General features: G+C 40.2%; 1 protein-coding gene across 1 annotated transcript; it reads left to right on the top strand.

Annotated features, from left to right (window-relative positions):
• Positions 1–231: 231 nt before the first annotated feature.
• LOC127412656 (RNA polymerase-associated protein CTR9 homolog) lies at positions 232–14,355 on the top strand. The gene is made up of 23 exons (XM_051649195.1): positions 232–395; positions 956–1,054; positions 1,777–2,016; positions 2,130–2,247; positions 3,757–3,846; positions 3,941–4,197; positions 4,280–4,387; positions 7,406–7,642; positions 7,730–7,819; positions 7,900–8,028; positions 8,610–8,793; positions 8,882–8,970; positions 9,053–9,238; positions 9,326–9,413; positions 9,608–9,756; positions 10,010–10,126; positions 10,708–10,853; positions 10,956–11,027; positions 11,268–11,547; positions 13,049–13,206; positions 13,332–13,422; positions 13,507–13,619; positions 13,698–14,355. Exons 1-23 carry the CDS (start codon positions 351–353, stop codon positions 14,101–14,103), a joined length of 3,492 nt encoding a protein of 1,163 aa, XP_051505155.1. The 5' UTR covers positions 232–350; the 3' UTR covers positions 14,104–14,355.
• The last annotated feature ends 356 nt before the right edge of the window (positions 14,356–14,711 follow it).

The following is a 14,711-nucleotide window of genomic DNA, read 5'->3' as shown; positions in this document are numbered from 1 at the left end:
AAGAGTAATCCCTTACTTTACTCTTTTCAAGGCAAAGGTAAATTAATTACAGTAATTAATTACTTAGTAATGCATTACACACAACACTGACAGTGAATAATATGATTGTGGAAAATATTTCATTGTACTGTCACCAATAAACACCGTCCTCAATTAGACGTCACAATACATTTAGGTGACACCTCTACAGAACAGTTTTTGAGGACTTTTAATTTGAAGCGCTGGGAATTGTATATTATTGTTCATGTTCAACGTGTGTGAGGCAGATGCTGCTTTTGAACATCGTCACTGGACACGAGCAAATACAAACTAAAAACTGCGACATTGGATTTGAGGTCTGAGTCGCCACCATGTCTCGGGGCTCCATTGAAATCCCCCTACGGGACACAGATGAGGTACGGGCTCGTTTTGTCTATGTGTGGTGCTCAGTATGGTTTTACAGTTTCTAGCTAACGTCTGCTAACATGCTATCACTCGCGCGGTCTTGATAAGAGTGCATAAAATAAACGAACTAAACGAAGGTGAATGACAGAACTGCTTCTGGGAACCATGAACAACCTAGTCAAATCACAAAGGGGATGTTTCTGAACATGGTTCACGCGATAAAGTAGCGTGGAAATAGTTTTGTTGATGGTGGGTCACCTGTCCTGCCAAGTGACATCACAGAAGTTTCTCATTCGTCAACACTCCTGCTGTCGAAGTGTATTTATGAAATGCACAACAATACAGCATGCAGCAGCAATTGCTGGCAATATAGAGGAAGCCAATGCAATGCCAGGTCGTCGGTCTTATTTAAACGTTGCGATCACTCTGCAATGCATGAGTATAATTTTTATTTTGCCATTTAACAAGTTCCTTCTAATGAACTTTTTAGCCAGTGACTGGTTTGGCATTTTGACTCTCATTCATTTTCTCACTGGATGGTTTGTACTTTCTGAATGTGCTTCTGTTTCAGGTTATCGAGCTTGATTTTGACCAGCTTCCTGAAGGAGATGAGGTCATCAGTATCCTCAAACAGGAACATACACAGCTGCACATATGGATTGCACTTGCTGTAAGTGATATACAAACTTGTGCATAGTAATATTCAGGGTCCAAAATTAACTTGTTGCCACATCCTCCAGTGGATTTTTTTCTTCCCTGACAGCACGGGCATACTCCAGGACGTCAGTGCCAAGATTCTTCGTGCTCAAATTGTGAAAGAGTGGTTCAAGGAGCATGAGAAATCATTTTCACACATGAATTGGCCACCACAGAGTCCTGACCCTTAACCCTATTGAAAGTCTTTGGGATGTGCTGGAGAAGACTTTACGGAGTGGTTCGACTCAACACCGTCAGTACCACCTTTAGCTTTGATTATGGCACCTATTCGTTGTGGCATTGTTTCGACAACCTCAAGCAACGTCACGACATTTATTTCCGTCCATAGTAGCAGTCATTTTTGGCCGAGATCTTGTATTGATGACAGGAGAGTCGAACAACTCCGTAAGGTCCTCTCCAGCACATCCCAAATACTTTCAATAGGGTTAAGGGTCAGGACTCTGTGGTGGCCAATTCATGTGTGAAAATGATTCCTCATGCTCCCTGAACCACTCTTTCACAATTTGAGCCCGACGAATCTTGGCATTGTCGTCCTGGAATATGCCCGTGCTGTCAGGGAAGGAAAAAATCCATTGATGGGATAACATGGTCATACAGTACATTCAGGTAAGTTTTGAGCTAATTGTTTGTTTCTTATGCTGAAAAATCTAAATATTTGATAATGTTTCTGTTCAGTTGGAGTACTACAAACAAGGAAAGACGGAAGATTTTGTCAAATTGCTGGAGGCGGCACGCATCGATGGAAACCTGGATTACAGAGATCACGAGAAGGACCAGATGACCTGTCTGGACACACTAGCTGCTTACTATGTCCAGCAGGCTCGTAAAGAGAAGAACAAAGATGCAAAGAAGGACCTCATCAACCAGTCCACTCTCCTGTACACCATGGCAGACAAGATCATCATGTATGATCAGGTAAATGAACAGTAGAGTTTGTAATGCCTCTGAAATATAACTTCACACTCTACTCACAGAGATCTTTTTAACTGAGTGATGTTCGCTATTATGATTATTTCAAATTTTCACAGAATCATCTGCTGGGAAGAGCTTGCTTTTGTCTCCTGGAAGGAGATAAGATGGATCAAGCAGATGCTCAGTTCCAGTTTGTACTTAACCAGTCAACAAACAACATACCTGCACTCTTGGGTAAACAAAATGAGATATCACTTACCTAGAACAACTTATTTAAAGTCAATGTGAAATCAAAATGGACACTCTTTAATTTCTTAATACACATACCATGTTTTCTTGTGCACAATTCAACAGTGCACATTATTCTAGAGAAGATAAACATTTATGTACATAATCTTTCTCTTTTTGACCAAAGTTACCTAGGCCTACCCATTGGTTAGTGTCAATCAATAGCCAAATAGCCGTTTAGGCTACTGTTGTAGGTAATTCAGACTTTCTAAAATCTTTCCAATAGTTAACACAGTCATTTAGTGCCAGTTAATGTAGTAAAGGCCATGGCAAGAATAGCAAATAACAAAAATATTTTAAGAAGAAGTGCAGTGTTTGCCGTAGGATTTTTTTTGGCAGTGGTGGTGGTGTGCGCGTGTCCACGAGACTGCAACGCCGGAGCTGTATTTATGCGCAATGATGGAGGAATAGCTTATAACGACCTTAGAATCATTATAGATGGGTCATTCATGTTCACCTTGTCATTTGTGTGTTTATTTACTGGGAGCTTTTGACAATTAAAGGGCTCTGGAAGCCCCGATGTAGTAATAACTGTCAAATAATGAAATGCCTCAATGCAGAAAATTACGTACACTATTTTTATTAAACGTAAATACAAATAGATAATATAAACCGGGGCGATTCTAGGAGTTCAATCTTAGGCAGGCTCAGCCCCCAATGACACTATAAGATGTGCATATTTAATGTATTCTACTCTGTTGCATAGATGTTGTTTTGTTTTTTTACATCAATTATGCTAGCTAGCTAAGATTCATTCAGAATATTGTCATTTTATTATAATAAACATTTATAAAAGTTATAAAAAAATAACCAAAATTGCTTGAAGAATACAGACAAACCATATACTACTGTCTAGTCCTTGAGAGTACATTTCAACTGTCGTAATCATTTTTTTTTTTCTCTCCGGTTATTAAGAAAAATGATTGTGAAATGCTGTGCATGACTATAATAAAAGACAACAATATTAGCAATAATAGATGATTCAAATACATCCTGATGTCATTATGTCATCGGTCACTTTTACTCATAATTCATCCAGCCACTTTCTCTACTTGTTGAACAAAGTCAACAAGTATGGAGCATATGGAAGTGAACGAGAACAATTTGTTCACTTCAAAGATTCATTCAAAAAGACTGATTTGTTTATGAACAAAACATCACTACTGCGCACAGTGTAGAAAGCTCACAGTTGACTGGGGCTAGCAAGTGTTGCGCTGCGTGAAGAATATTAATGGACCATATGAAATTTCATTTAGCAGGTGCGCTGCTGCTGATTACATTTAGGGGAAACACTGAAGCGTTTGTCATTGGGATATGTCACAGTGCTCTTGATGAACTTGACCTTTAGCATATACTGTGCATCCTGGGCCTCATACCTTTTATGTTGACTTTTCAGAACTATGTATTAATGTATATTGTCTCTAATAATTGACCTATTATGTCCATGCTGCACAGGTAAGGCGTGTATCTCCTTCAACAAAAAGGATTACAGGGGAGCTCTGGCTTACTACAAAAAAGCCCTTCGCACTAACCCTGGCTGTCCAGGTGAGCTTGCCCAATGTGTTGAAAATAGTTTATTTTTTCCTTTAATTAATGAAGACTTGCTGAGCTCATTTCTGGGTAAATTGTCTCATTGTAGCTGAGGTGAGGCTTGGCATGGGCCACTGCTTTGTAAAGCTCAACAAGCTGGAGAAAGCTCGCTTGGCTTTTGGCCGAGCCCTGGAGCTGAATTCCAAATGTGTGGGAGCGTTGGTGGGTTTGGCTGTGCTAGAACTCAACAATAAAGAAGCCGACTCCATCAAGAACGGAGTGCAGCTGCTGTCCAGAGCCTACACCATTGACCCAAGCAACCCTATGGTGCTCAATCACCTCGCCAATCATTTCTTTTTCAAAAAGGTAAATCTAGATCCTAATCCTGAATAAGAGCCACAATTTAGAATTGGAGCTCTTGATCTTTATCTATATATTTGTTTTTCAGGACTATAGCAAAGTGCAGCATCTGGCTCTTCATGCTTTTCACAACACAGAGGTTGAAGCTATGCAAGCAGAGAGCTGCTATCAGTTAGCTCGTTCCTTCCATGTCCAGGTAAGAGAGAAATATCTCTTGGTTGAAACAGTTGTTTCAGTGGCTGATGCTGATATCTAGAGCAGTGGTTCTCAACTTGGTTTGCTTCGGGACCCAGATTTTACATTGGACATCATGTGGCAACCCAACATAATAAAAAAAAAGTAATCTGTATTTAATGTAGCATGGGTCACTTTTTTAAATCTTGCAGTTTTATTAATGGTTTAAGTATAAGGGCATGTGTCAAGTGACATATTTTTTTATTAGTGATATTTGTGATATAAGTGATATTTTGTTTTGTTGATGTCATAAGTCTTGGAGGTCCAGATTTTAAAGCCATTTATATACTTGCCCTTAAATTTACAGTGCAATACCATATAAGCATATATAAAACCATGGATGGCTCCTCATTACTGTGGTTAGGTTAGTGTAGGCAGTCTTTCTAAAAAATAATAATAATATTAATAAGTTATAGTGTTGTTTATGAAAAAATAGTAGCCTATACACATTTAGAAACTTAACCTACAACTGCCACAGTTAAAATGAGGTTTAATAGATTCTACCCAATAGATTTAATATGAAACTATAATATTTTTGTTAAAATACCACAGTTACTGTTACTACTGTAAAATCTGGATAAATTTGATTAAGGATGATGATGTGTAATTTTGTAAAAACCTTTATGCGCATGGCACAATGTTGTATCTTTTCCTCAGTGCTATTTAACATGTATACCTGTCTACTTCTTAAGAGGTTTAACTTCCTCCATTGCAAATGGGTCGCATCAGTTTTGTGATCTGCACTGTGACATCAAGGGAAGCCTGGTTGATGCAGGAGCTGTGTAGCATATTCAGACAGGAAAGGTCTGATTTTCCTGATGTTGTAAAGCGCGAATCTGCAAGACCGGGCGGTTGATGAGATGTGGGCAGTGAAATTAAGCTGGTCATCTACCACCACTCCCAGGTTCTGGGCTGTTCTGGTTGGTGTTAGTGTAGTTGAACCAAGATGAAAAGGGAGGTTGTGGTCAACCGATGGGTTGGCTGGGATCAGGAGGAGTTCTGTCTTGGCAAGGTTGAGCTGAAGGTGTTGTTCCTTCGTTGGCATTTTGTCCTGGAGATACGAGCTGAAACAGTAGGGTCATCAGGCTGGAACGACAGGTTGAGCTGTGTATCATCTGCGTAGCATTGGTAGGAAAAGCCATGTGCCTGAATGACCGGTCCGAGGGATGATGTGTACATCGAGAAGAGGGGTCCAAGCACTGATCCTTGAGGAACCCCAGTAGTCAGCTGGTGTGTCTTGGACACCATTCCTCTACAGGAGACCTTGAACTATCTGCCAGTGAGATATGACTCAGACAATACAAGTGCAGTTCCTGTGATGACCAGGTCAGAGAGGGTGGACAGAAGGATCTTGTGGTTCACTGTGTCAAAGGCAGCAGACAAGTCAAGGAGGATGAAGACGGATGATTTAGAGTTAGCTCTCACCAGTCACAGAGTTTCAGCTACTGACAAGAGGGTAGTCTCTGTTGAGTGACCTTTCTTGAAGCCAGACTGATGTCTGTCGAGTAGGTTGTTCTGTGAGAGAAAAGCAGACAACTGGCTGAATACGAACCTTTAAAGAGTTTTAGACAGGAAGGGTAGGAGAGAGACCGGTCTGTAGTTGTCAACTACTGTGGGGTTATGTGTTGTATTTTTAAGCAGTGGGGTTACTTGAGCCTTCTTGAATGTATTGGGAAAGTTTCCAGTTGTGAAAGATGTGTTGGTAATGTGTGTGAGTGCGGGTAAGATCGATGGAGAGGCAGCTTGCATAAGATGGGAGGGGATAAAGTCAAGTGGACAGGTGGTAGGACAGTTAGAAAGAAGCACTGGGATGGGATGTTGGAAGAGAGTAGCTGTGGGTGTTAGGTGTAGAGAACTGGCTGTTGATGCTCACTACCTTTCAGTAAAAAACATGGCAAAGTCATCAGCAGTCAGAGAAGAAGTAGGATGTGGTGGAGGAAGATGGAGAAGAGATGAGAGTTGAAATAGTTTACGTGAATCTGAAGTGTTACTGATCTTGTTCTGGTAGTAATCAATTTTAGCACCAGAAACTCTAGTGGAAAAAGAGGAGAGAAGTGATTGATACTTGCACAGGTTAGTGCCACTTTCTCTCCGCAGCCCTCAACTTGGTTTGGTGATCACAAAGTGTCTTCAAAATCAGGGGCTGGAGGGTGTGGCATGTGCTGGCCTGGAGGTAAGAGGACAGACACTATCAAGGCAAGAAGTTAATGTTGAACAAAGAGCATTTGTAGCTTCATTTAAATCAAGAAAAATGGTTAGTAGTAAAGAAAAATGGTTAGTATGAAAAAAGATGCAGAGACTATGGAAGAGAAGCGAGTGGGTGAGAGAGAGCAATGGTTGTGGCGGAAGGAGACCATAGGTGGAGTAAGAGGTAAAGAAGAAGAGAGAGTAACAGAAAACTGGATGAAGAAACGGTCAGAGATTTGTAGAGGGGTAACAAGGGGATTATTGGTAATAAAATTACGTGTAAGTATGAGATCTAGCTGTTTCCCTGCTCTGAGTTGCTGGGGTGTGCAGTCTTGTAAGGTCAAATGAGGTCAGAAAAGCTAGAAAGTCAGCCGGCAGTTCCACTGACTGGCAGTTCCACTGACTGGCAGTTCCACAGTCCAACAGAGATGGAGAGGGGCTGTGGAGAGGCAGTGCTAAGTGACCTAAAGTGCTCTGGAGTGCATAGTTTACAGCATGTGCATGTAGATTTTCACCTACATGAAACAACAGGAATGTACTGAAAACATATTACGTAAAAAAACAAAAATAAATGGGCATTAAATATTCCAGAGAGCTGCATAATATAACAAACAGAATTTCATGATAGCATACAAGATTTACACTATTTATTTATTCAGAAATATTTGATGACAGCCAATGTGGACTGAGATGAAACATAGGCCGAATCGTCCTGGCTGATATATTGTTCAATATTTTGAAATTCCCTGTACTAATTTCAATAGCAATAACCAGCACATGTCTCTTTGTTTAGGAGGACTACGACCAAGCCTTCCAGTACTACTATCAGGCCACTCAGTTTGCCTCATCTACTTTTGTACTGCCCTTTTTTGGTCTGGGCCAGATGTATGTGTATCGTAGAGACAAGGAGAATGCTGCACAGTGCTTCGAAAAGGTCCTGAAAGCGTATCCCAATAATTATGAAACCATGAAAATCCTTGGGTCACTTTATGCCACATCGGATGACCAGGAGAAGAGAGACATTGCTAAAGTAAGACATAGTAAATAAAAAAATTCAGATATGATTTATTTATTTATTTATTTTAACATTGATTACATTGATTTTTTGGTGTCATAGGAACATCTGAAAAAAGTCACAGTACAGTATTCCGATGATGTGGAAGCCTGGATTGAGCTTGCCCAAATTTTGGAACAAACAGACATTCAGGTAACAGTGGTGCCTCTTTGAGACAATGTTGGAGGTGTTTTGATTTGCACAACTAACCCCAAGGCCCATGTCTCCTGCAGGGTGCTCTGTCTGCATATGGCACTGCCACTCGCATCCTCCAGGAGAAGGTTCAAGCTGATGTTCCTCCTGAGATCCTCAATAATTTAGGGGCTTTACACTTCAGATTGGGAAACCTAGGCGAGGCCAAGGTACAGTGGAATTTTTAAAGATAGCCAAGCAAATTTGGACCATATTTACTTTCTTCATTCACATTTCTGGTCTTATTGTGAACGATTTATCAGTTCACATTATTCCAAAGAAAAGAAAAAAAAAGGTTTTCGTATTGTTTCTTCAAAATTGTATCATTTGCTCTGCCTCTGAAAAAGCTTTCCTTTTTGGCTGGCATCACCTTAGCTGTTAAATAATGTTAGCCAATAGCCAAGTAACTATTTACACTATACTAACAGTACACTAATTTCTAATTGGATGAGCTATTGTTGTTAAATGCACATTATTATTATTATTATTATAAATAAATGCTTCTTTTTATAGAACAACAGTGTCTTTATTATGTTACTGTTGCCGCCCTTTTATCAAAGCAATAAGCCACCCCTATGAATAAAATCAAGTCGTGCCCTTAATGTTTTCATGTTTAATATCCTGATTCACTTGGAAATAAGTCACATTATGGACATAAAGTGTGTTGCGAATGTTGGGTTTTCTCTCAAATTGAATGAAACTGAACGTATTTGTTAATTAATGATTATATACACCGTCCTTTTCCTTTTAGAAATACTTCCTGGCTTCTTTGGAGAGGGCCAAAGCTGAGGGCGAGCATGATGAGCACTACTACAATGCCATCTCTGTCACAACCTCCTATAACCTGGCTAGACTCTATGAGGCCATGTGCGAGTTCCATGAGGCTGAGAAACTCTACAAGAACATCCTGAGAGAGCATCCCAATTATGTGGACTGTATGCATCATCAGGATATTAGTTTTGTGGCTATGTGGACTTTTGTCTAGAAACTTTGTTAATTTGCTTTTATATTAATTGGTTACAGGTTATTTGCGTCTTGGAGCAATGGCACGTGACAAGGGAAATTTTTATGAAGCTTCTGATTGGTTTAAAGAAGCCCTTCAGATCAATCAGGTGGATAGTTCTTGCATCACAACTATCTTAACATTTATTTTAATTCTCCTAGAGCCTTTTTAATAAAATGTGTGTTTTGTAGGATCACCCTGATGCCTGGTCGCTGATTGGTAACCTCCATCTGGCCAAGCAAGAATGGGGTCCCGGCCAGAAGAAGTTTGAACGCATCCTTAAGCAGCCCTCCACTCAAAATGACACCTACTCTATGCTGGCGCTGGGTAACGTGTGGCTTCAAACGCTGCATCAGCCCACTAGAGATCGCGAAAAGGTTAGTTGTCAAAAAAAGCAATGTTGATAGTGTGACACTCTATGCTCTCAGAATTTGTTGTCTGATCTGCTCTTTTGCTTTTTGCAGGAAAAGCGGCACCAGGATCGAGCACTGGCGATCTACAAACAAGTCCTGAGGAATGATGCCAAAAATCTATATGCTGCCAATGGCATAGGTGCCTAATCTACTGTTTAACTAGTCTCTCTTAGTCAGACTCTCATAGTCTTAACCTAAGAATAAACTCTTGCCATTTTTGAGTGTAATATGCATCATATGCATAATCGGAGGCTAGTAGTACTGATTGTCTATCACAATGGTTTGGTTTTAATTTTTTAGAACATCACCATTCCTCTCTTCTGTCCACCGCAGGTGCTGTATTGGCACATAAGGGTTATTTCCGAGAGGCAAGAGATGTTTTTGCTCAGGTCAGAGAGGCCACAGCAGAGATCAGTGATGTCTGGCTGAACCTTGCACATATCTATGTGGAGCAGAAGCAGTACATCAGTGCTGTGCAGATGGTGAGACATTGAACAAACTCAAGAGGTCCAACTTTATATTAGGTGTCTTTAGGTACCATGTACTAATATTAAAATACATACAATACAATGTACTTATTGTGTAACTACATGTTGTTCTGCAAAATTTTCACAAGATGTCGCACATTTGCTGCCACTGAGGTTGAAGTTTAGGGGTAGGGTTAGGGTTTCCAATGAACATGCCGGGTTTTGTGTTGGATCGAAACTCACGTTATGTTATTCTGTGTCTCTCCAGTATGAAAACTGCTTGAAAAAATTCTACAAACATCAGAACACAGAGGTGCTGTTGTATCTGGCCCGAGCGCTCTTTAAATGTGGCAAGCTGCAGGATTGTAAACAGACTCTTCTGAGGGTGAGTACATTTTAATGCAACTTTTGTCATTTTTATTTTTATTTTTTGTCTGCGGACGGAAACGCCTTGTTGATGAGAGAGGTCAACGGAGAATGGCCAGAGTGGTTCGAGCTGACAGAAAGACTATGGTAACTCAGATACCCCCTCTGTACAATTATGTTGAGCAGAATAGGATCTCAGAATGCACAACACCTCAAACCTTGAGGCGGATGGGTTGCAACAGCAGAAGACCACATCGGGTTTTGGTGAGTCTTTGCCCATTGCAGCCTCAGCTTTTTGTTCTTAGCTGACAGAAGTGGAACCCGATGTGGTCTTCTACTGTTGTCCAGTACAACATCAGGGGTCTTGTAGAGTCCATGCCTCTGCGGGTTGGCGCTGTTTTGGCGGCACATGGAGGACGTGCTTAGGGAGGACCATATTAGGCAGGTGGTCATAATGCTCATAAGTGTATACATATATACAAATGTCAGAAAATGATTATCCATTATATTTTAGTCTGTTGACAGCCTAAATTATAAATGTTTATGCCTATTTCACATTCTCTGATTTTCTTTTCTTTTGGTCTCTTTGTGGATTCTCAGGCTCGTCATGTAGCTCCCAGTGACACAGTGCTGATGTTTAATGTGGCACTTGTGCTGCAGAGGTTGGCCACACTTGTTTTGAAGGATGAAAAGAGTAATCTGAAGGCTGTACTGAGTGCAGTGAAAGAGCTGGAGCTGGCTCACAGGTGAGTGAGCTTCGCGACCCTACTGTTGACCTAGAGCCTATAAAGCACAGCCTCTGAAGCTCTCAAATGTGTCTTTTATAACTTCCTGTTATTTCTTTACAGATCTTTCAGCTACCTCAGTAAGGCTGGAGACAAAATGAGATTTGACCTTGCACTGGCCGCAAGTGAAGCCAGGTTAGTAATCTCCAGATCTGTAATCTTCATTCTAAAGTTTCCTTTTAAAGTGTGTCCTTACCATTACCATGTGTGATGTGACAAATAATCTTTCAATCCACACTGAAAGCGAAAATGCCGTGCGAAAGAACTGCCAAGAATTCAAGCCTTTTCATGGGGTCTTTAAGCAACAGTCTTGCACATGTAATGCGTAAATTGTGGAAATACAGTAAACTCATCTGTATGTGTTTGCTTTCTCAGGCAGTGCTCTGACTTGCTAAGCCAGGCTCAGTACCATGTGGCCCGAGCTCGTAAACAAGATGAGGAGGAGAAGGAGCACCGTGCTAAACAGGAGCAGGAGAGAGACCTGTTGCGACAGCAAATGAGGAAAGAACAAGAGGAGAAGAAGAACAGGGAGGCTGAGGAGCAGAAGAAGCTTCTCGAGCAGAGAGCTCAGTATGTGGAGAAGACTAAGAACCTTCTCTCCTTTGCAGAAGGAATGAAAGAATCAAAGGAGAAGAAGAAAGGGGGCAGTGGAAGAGTGAGTTTGAGATTACATTTGAATATCACTGAGCTCCAGAATACAGGCTGTTTTAATAATTTCATTTAAAACTGGTGTAATTTCTGCACCATTAGCATCACCTAATGGAATTGCGAAAATAATGATTTTTTTTTAAACCGTTTCCTGAATCCAGCTGCCATTGGTTGTTCAAATGGATAGTACCAAGTGAGTCCCAAACTCACGCCATTGGTTAAGCGAATGTTGCTGTGTCGGGCTAGTCAGGATGCTCAAACAGAGCAGTGTTTTGATAGTGGCAGTGTTTACAGTTTTCAGGGGAATCGGCATGTTTAACTTGGATATGAAAAGGTATTTTAACCCTCTCTAGAAGCTAGAAGCATGCAATAAGTTTATGCTTAAATGGTAAAAGTCCCCAGATACATTAGTCACTCATATTTGGTACCATATGAACTTTTCAAAGAATACCATAACTTTTGCATTTACTTAAAATAGCAAAATATGCGTTTCAATTAAGCGCCACCTAAAGGTGTAGAAATGCGTATGAACAGATTTGTTTTCTTTCACATAGAATAAATATGCAAGTCATATATCAAATGAAAGCTCTCATTCTCAGGAATGTGACTGTATTTTGTCGCCCTAACACCACAGTTCGAATTATCAAATTGTGATTATCAATGAATCTGATCTATGAAATATGATCTCTGTAAGACAATGACAAATGTCTCATGTCTGCTCTGATCACCTGCTTCTGTAAGCCCCAAAAGTAGCCAAAACTCCATATCAGCTCTTACCTTCATTTGTTTTCTTCAAAATAAGCCATTTTTTACTTGTCTGTGAGCTTGTTTGGTAAAATAATCCAATGTTATATATCAGATGTCCAGAAAAAATTGCAGTCCAGCAGAAAAAGCATGATAAACAAATTATCTGCAAAATATGTTATTAACTATTGATGAAGAATTTGTCAACACAAAACTAAGGATCTTGGCATTCCAACGACCCCTAGATTGAGCTTCTAGTCCATTCAGAGGCCGAGATATTCGATGAAACAATGGGGAATATGCATGTGACTGGATGTCTGTGGTGTGAGTGCTCAGCTGCGTTAGAGTGCCACATACATTTCAGATCTGTATTTTGTGAAGGAAAAAAATTCCTAGTGCTTTCTGCCATCTAGTGGAATTAAATAATACTTTTTGTAGGGAGATACAGCAAACAGAACCTGAATTACATGCTTACAAATTTAGGACAACAACAACAAAAAGAGATTTTTATTTTAGTACATTTTTTTATTTTTTGTTCATCAAAAGATTGTAAACGTATACAGTATCTATTAATTTTTTTTATTTGAGGGTTTTTCTATAAAATGACACATTTTTTGCAATTAGTTCTCCGTATGTGTGCAAGATGAGCTTTAAACTTGGGAGTGAAAAATTGCAGATGGCAGCTAAAAAAGCACCAGAGTTAAAGAGGTTAACTTAGAAATGTATGTGTATTACATTTTATGTTTTATTCATTGTTTTACTAGCGCAAGAAAGGTGGTGACTTTGATGACTTTGTCAATGATGACTCTGATGAGGATCTGCCACTCAAGAAGAAGAAGAAGAAGAAAGCTGGGAGCGGCAGTGAAGTTGAGGATGAAGGGGGAGAGGAGGGAGAGAAGAAACCCCGCAAGAAACGAAGAAGGTAAACAGTTCTAAGAAAATTTCTTTTGAAGTATTAAAAAGCGTACACAAAAAAAGTAAAGCTAACCCTAGTTGAAAGGGGTCTGGTTGAAACCTGATTTCAATCTGTTCCTCTTGTTTCCTCAGACCAGCTAAAAGAGATGATGAAGGTTCAGATGATGGAGGCTCAAGGCCCAAGAAACAAAGAAAATCCAGAGAGCGCAAGCAGATTGAGAGGGTACTGATGTTTTGAGCACAGAACTCATTTTCTCGGAGAGATTACCTTGACGATTATTGTAATTACATTTTCTCTTTTTTTCAGCCTAAGCCAGAGCGCATGCCACCGTCTCTTAAAGGAAAGATCAAATCAAAAGCAATCATTTCATCCTCTGATTCCTCCTCTGATGAGGATGGACTAAAAATAGCAGATGACAGGTAAGACATAACCCTTGAGATTGCTTGCGTTTATGTAGGTGTTGATTTTCTTGCTAACGTTGTCATTTTTATGTCCAGAAACCCCCGGGACAGCGGCTCGGGCTCTGACAATGACGAAGGCCACAGGAATCGTATTGCTTCTGACAGCGATTCCAACGAGGAGCGGAACCAGTCGGCCAGTGAGGCCGGCAGCCCCCAGCGCTCTGGAAACTCAGATGATGATGACTCTGGCAGTGAACGACCAATGAAAAGGAGACCGCAGCAGCAATCCGACTCCGAACAGTCGGATAATGAGAGCAAAAAGAGCCGCTCTGAGGAATCTGACAATGTTTCACCGGCTGGATCTCCAGCCGGATCTCCTGCCGCTGCGTCAGACCGGGGGTCAGACAACGAGGGGTCTCCACAGAGGTCTGATAATGATTCTGAGCCTGAGGGGTCCAATAATGAAGCTTCTAACAGAGGCTCTGATGATGATAGTGACTGAATTTACTAAATCGCCCGTCTGTCATATCTGTTGAGGAAAGCCTTCATACTTTTCGTCATCACATACATTCTTGCATACGTTTCTCAGATTCTTATGTTTGGTCTTTTGAATATGAAATGTTCAAAGCCTCTCTTGCTCAAGTTTTTTGTTGTCAACATATTTTGAGCTCAGTAGCCTTAAGGGACTATCACAAGCTGTCATGAGTTGGTGTACATTATAAAATACCTTTTGAATAAAAAGTATTCTGAAAAAGTTCTCTTCTGGAGTATGTTCTGAATTCTCGCTTGTTTATGTGCTTTACACTTTAGTGATTTTTTTTTTTTTGCAGCTCTACTAAAAGCATAACTAAATGTTCATATGAAGTGCTCTCAAACAGTTTAAACTTACTAAACATCCGTGATCCTCGAAGAAATTCCTTAACAATAGGTTTGTGGACAGAACATCACCACACCATCTTATTTCCCTTTATTTGGAAATTTTGCATGGCATCAACAATACAATAAATAGCCAACTTTTGATGGAAAGGTCCAAATACAAATGAGATAAGAACAACACAAAAAGGAATTAAATATGTAAATATTGAGACATCTCATGGCCTGAGAGTAAAT

Source organism: Myxocyprinus asiaticus, chromosome 2, assembly GCF_019703515.2.
Source record: "Myxocyprinus asiaticus isolate MX2 ecotype Aquarium Trade chromosome 2, UBuf_Myxa_2, whole genome shotgun sequence".
In the NCBI taxonomy this organism is placed as follows: Eukaryota; Metazoa; Chordata; class Actinopteri; order Cypriniformes; family Catostomidae; genus Myxocyprinus; species Myxocyprinus asiaticus.
Note: the sequence above shows the minus strand (reverse complement) of the source record. Positions and strands in the feature narration are given on the sequence as shown.

What these genes read in the sequence shown, in the direction of transcription:
- LOC127412656 (XM_051649195.1), top strand. Translation starts at nt 351, where the DNA reads ATGTCTCGGGGCTCCATTGAAATCCCCCTACGGGACACAGATGAG. An exon ending in AGAAGAGAGACATTGCTAAA is followed by an intron (nt 7,643 to 7,729) that starts GTAAGACATAGT and finishes TTGGTGTCATAG; the next exon opens with GAACATCTGAAAAAAGTCAC. An exon ending in AGCGCAAGCAGATTGAGAGG is followed by an intron (nt 13,423 to 13,506) that starts GTACTGATGTTT and finishes TCTTTTTTTCAG; the next exon opens with CCTAAGCCAGAGCGCATGCC.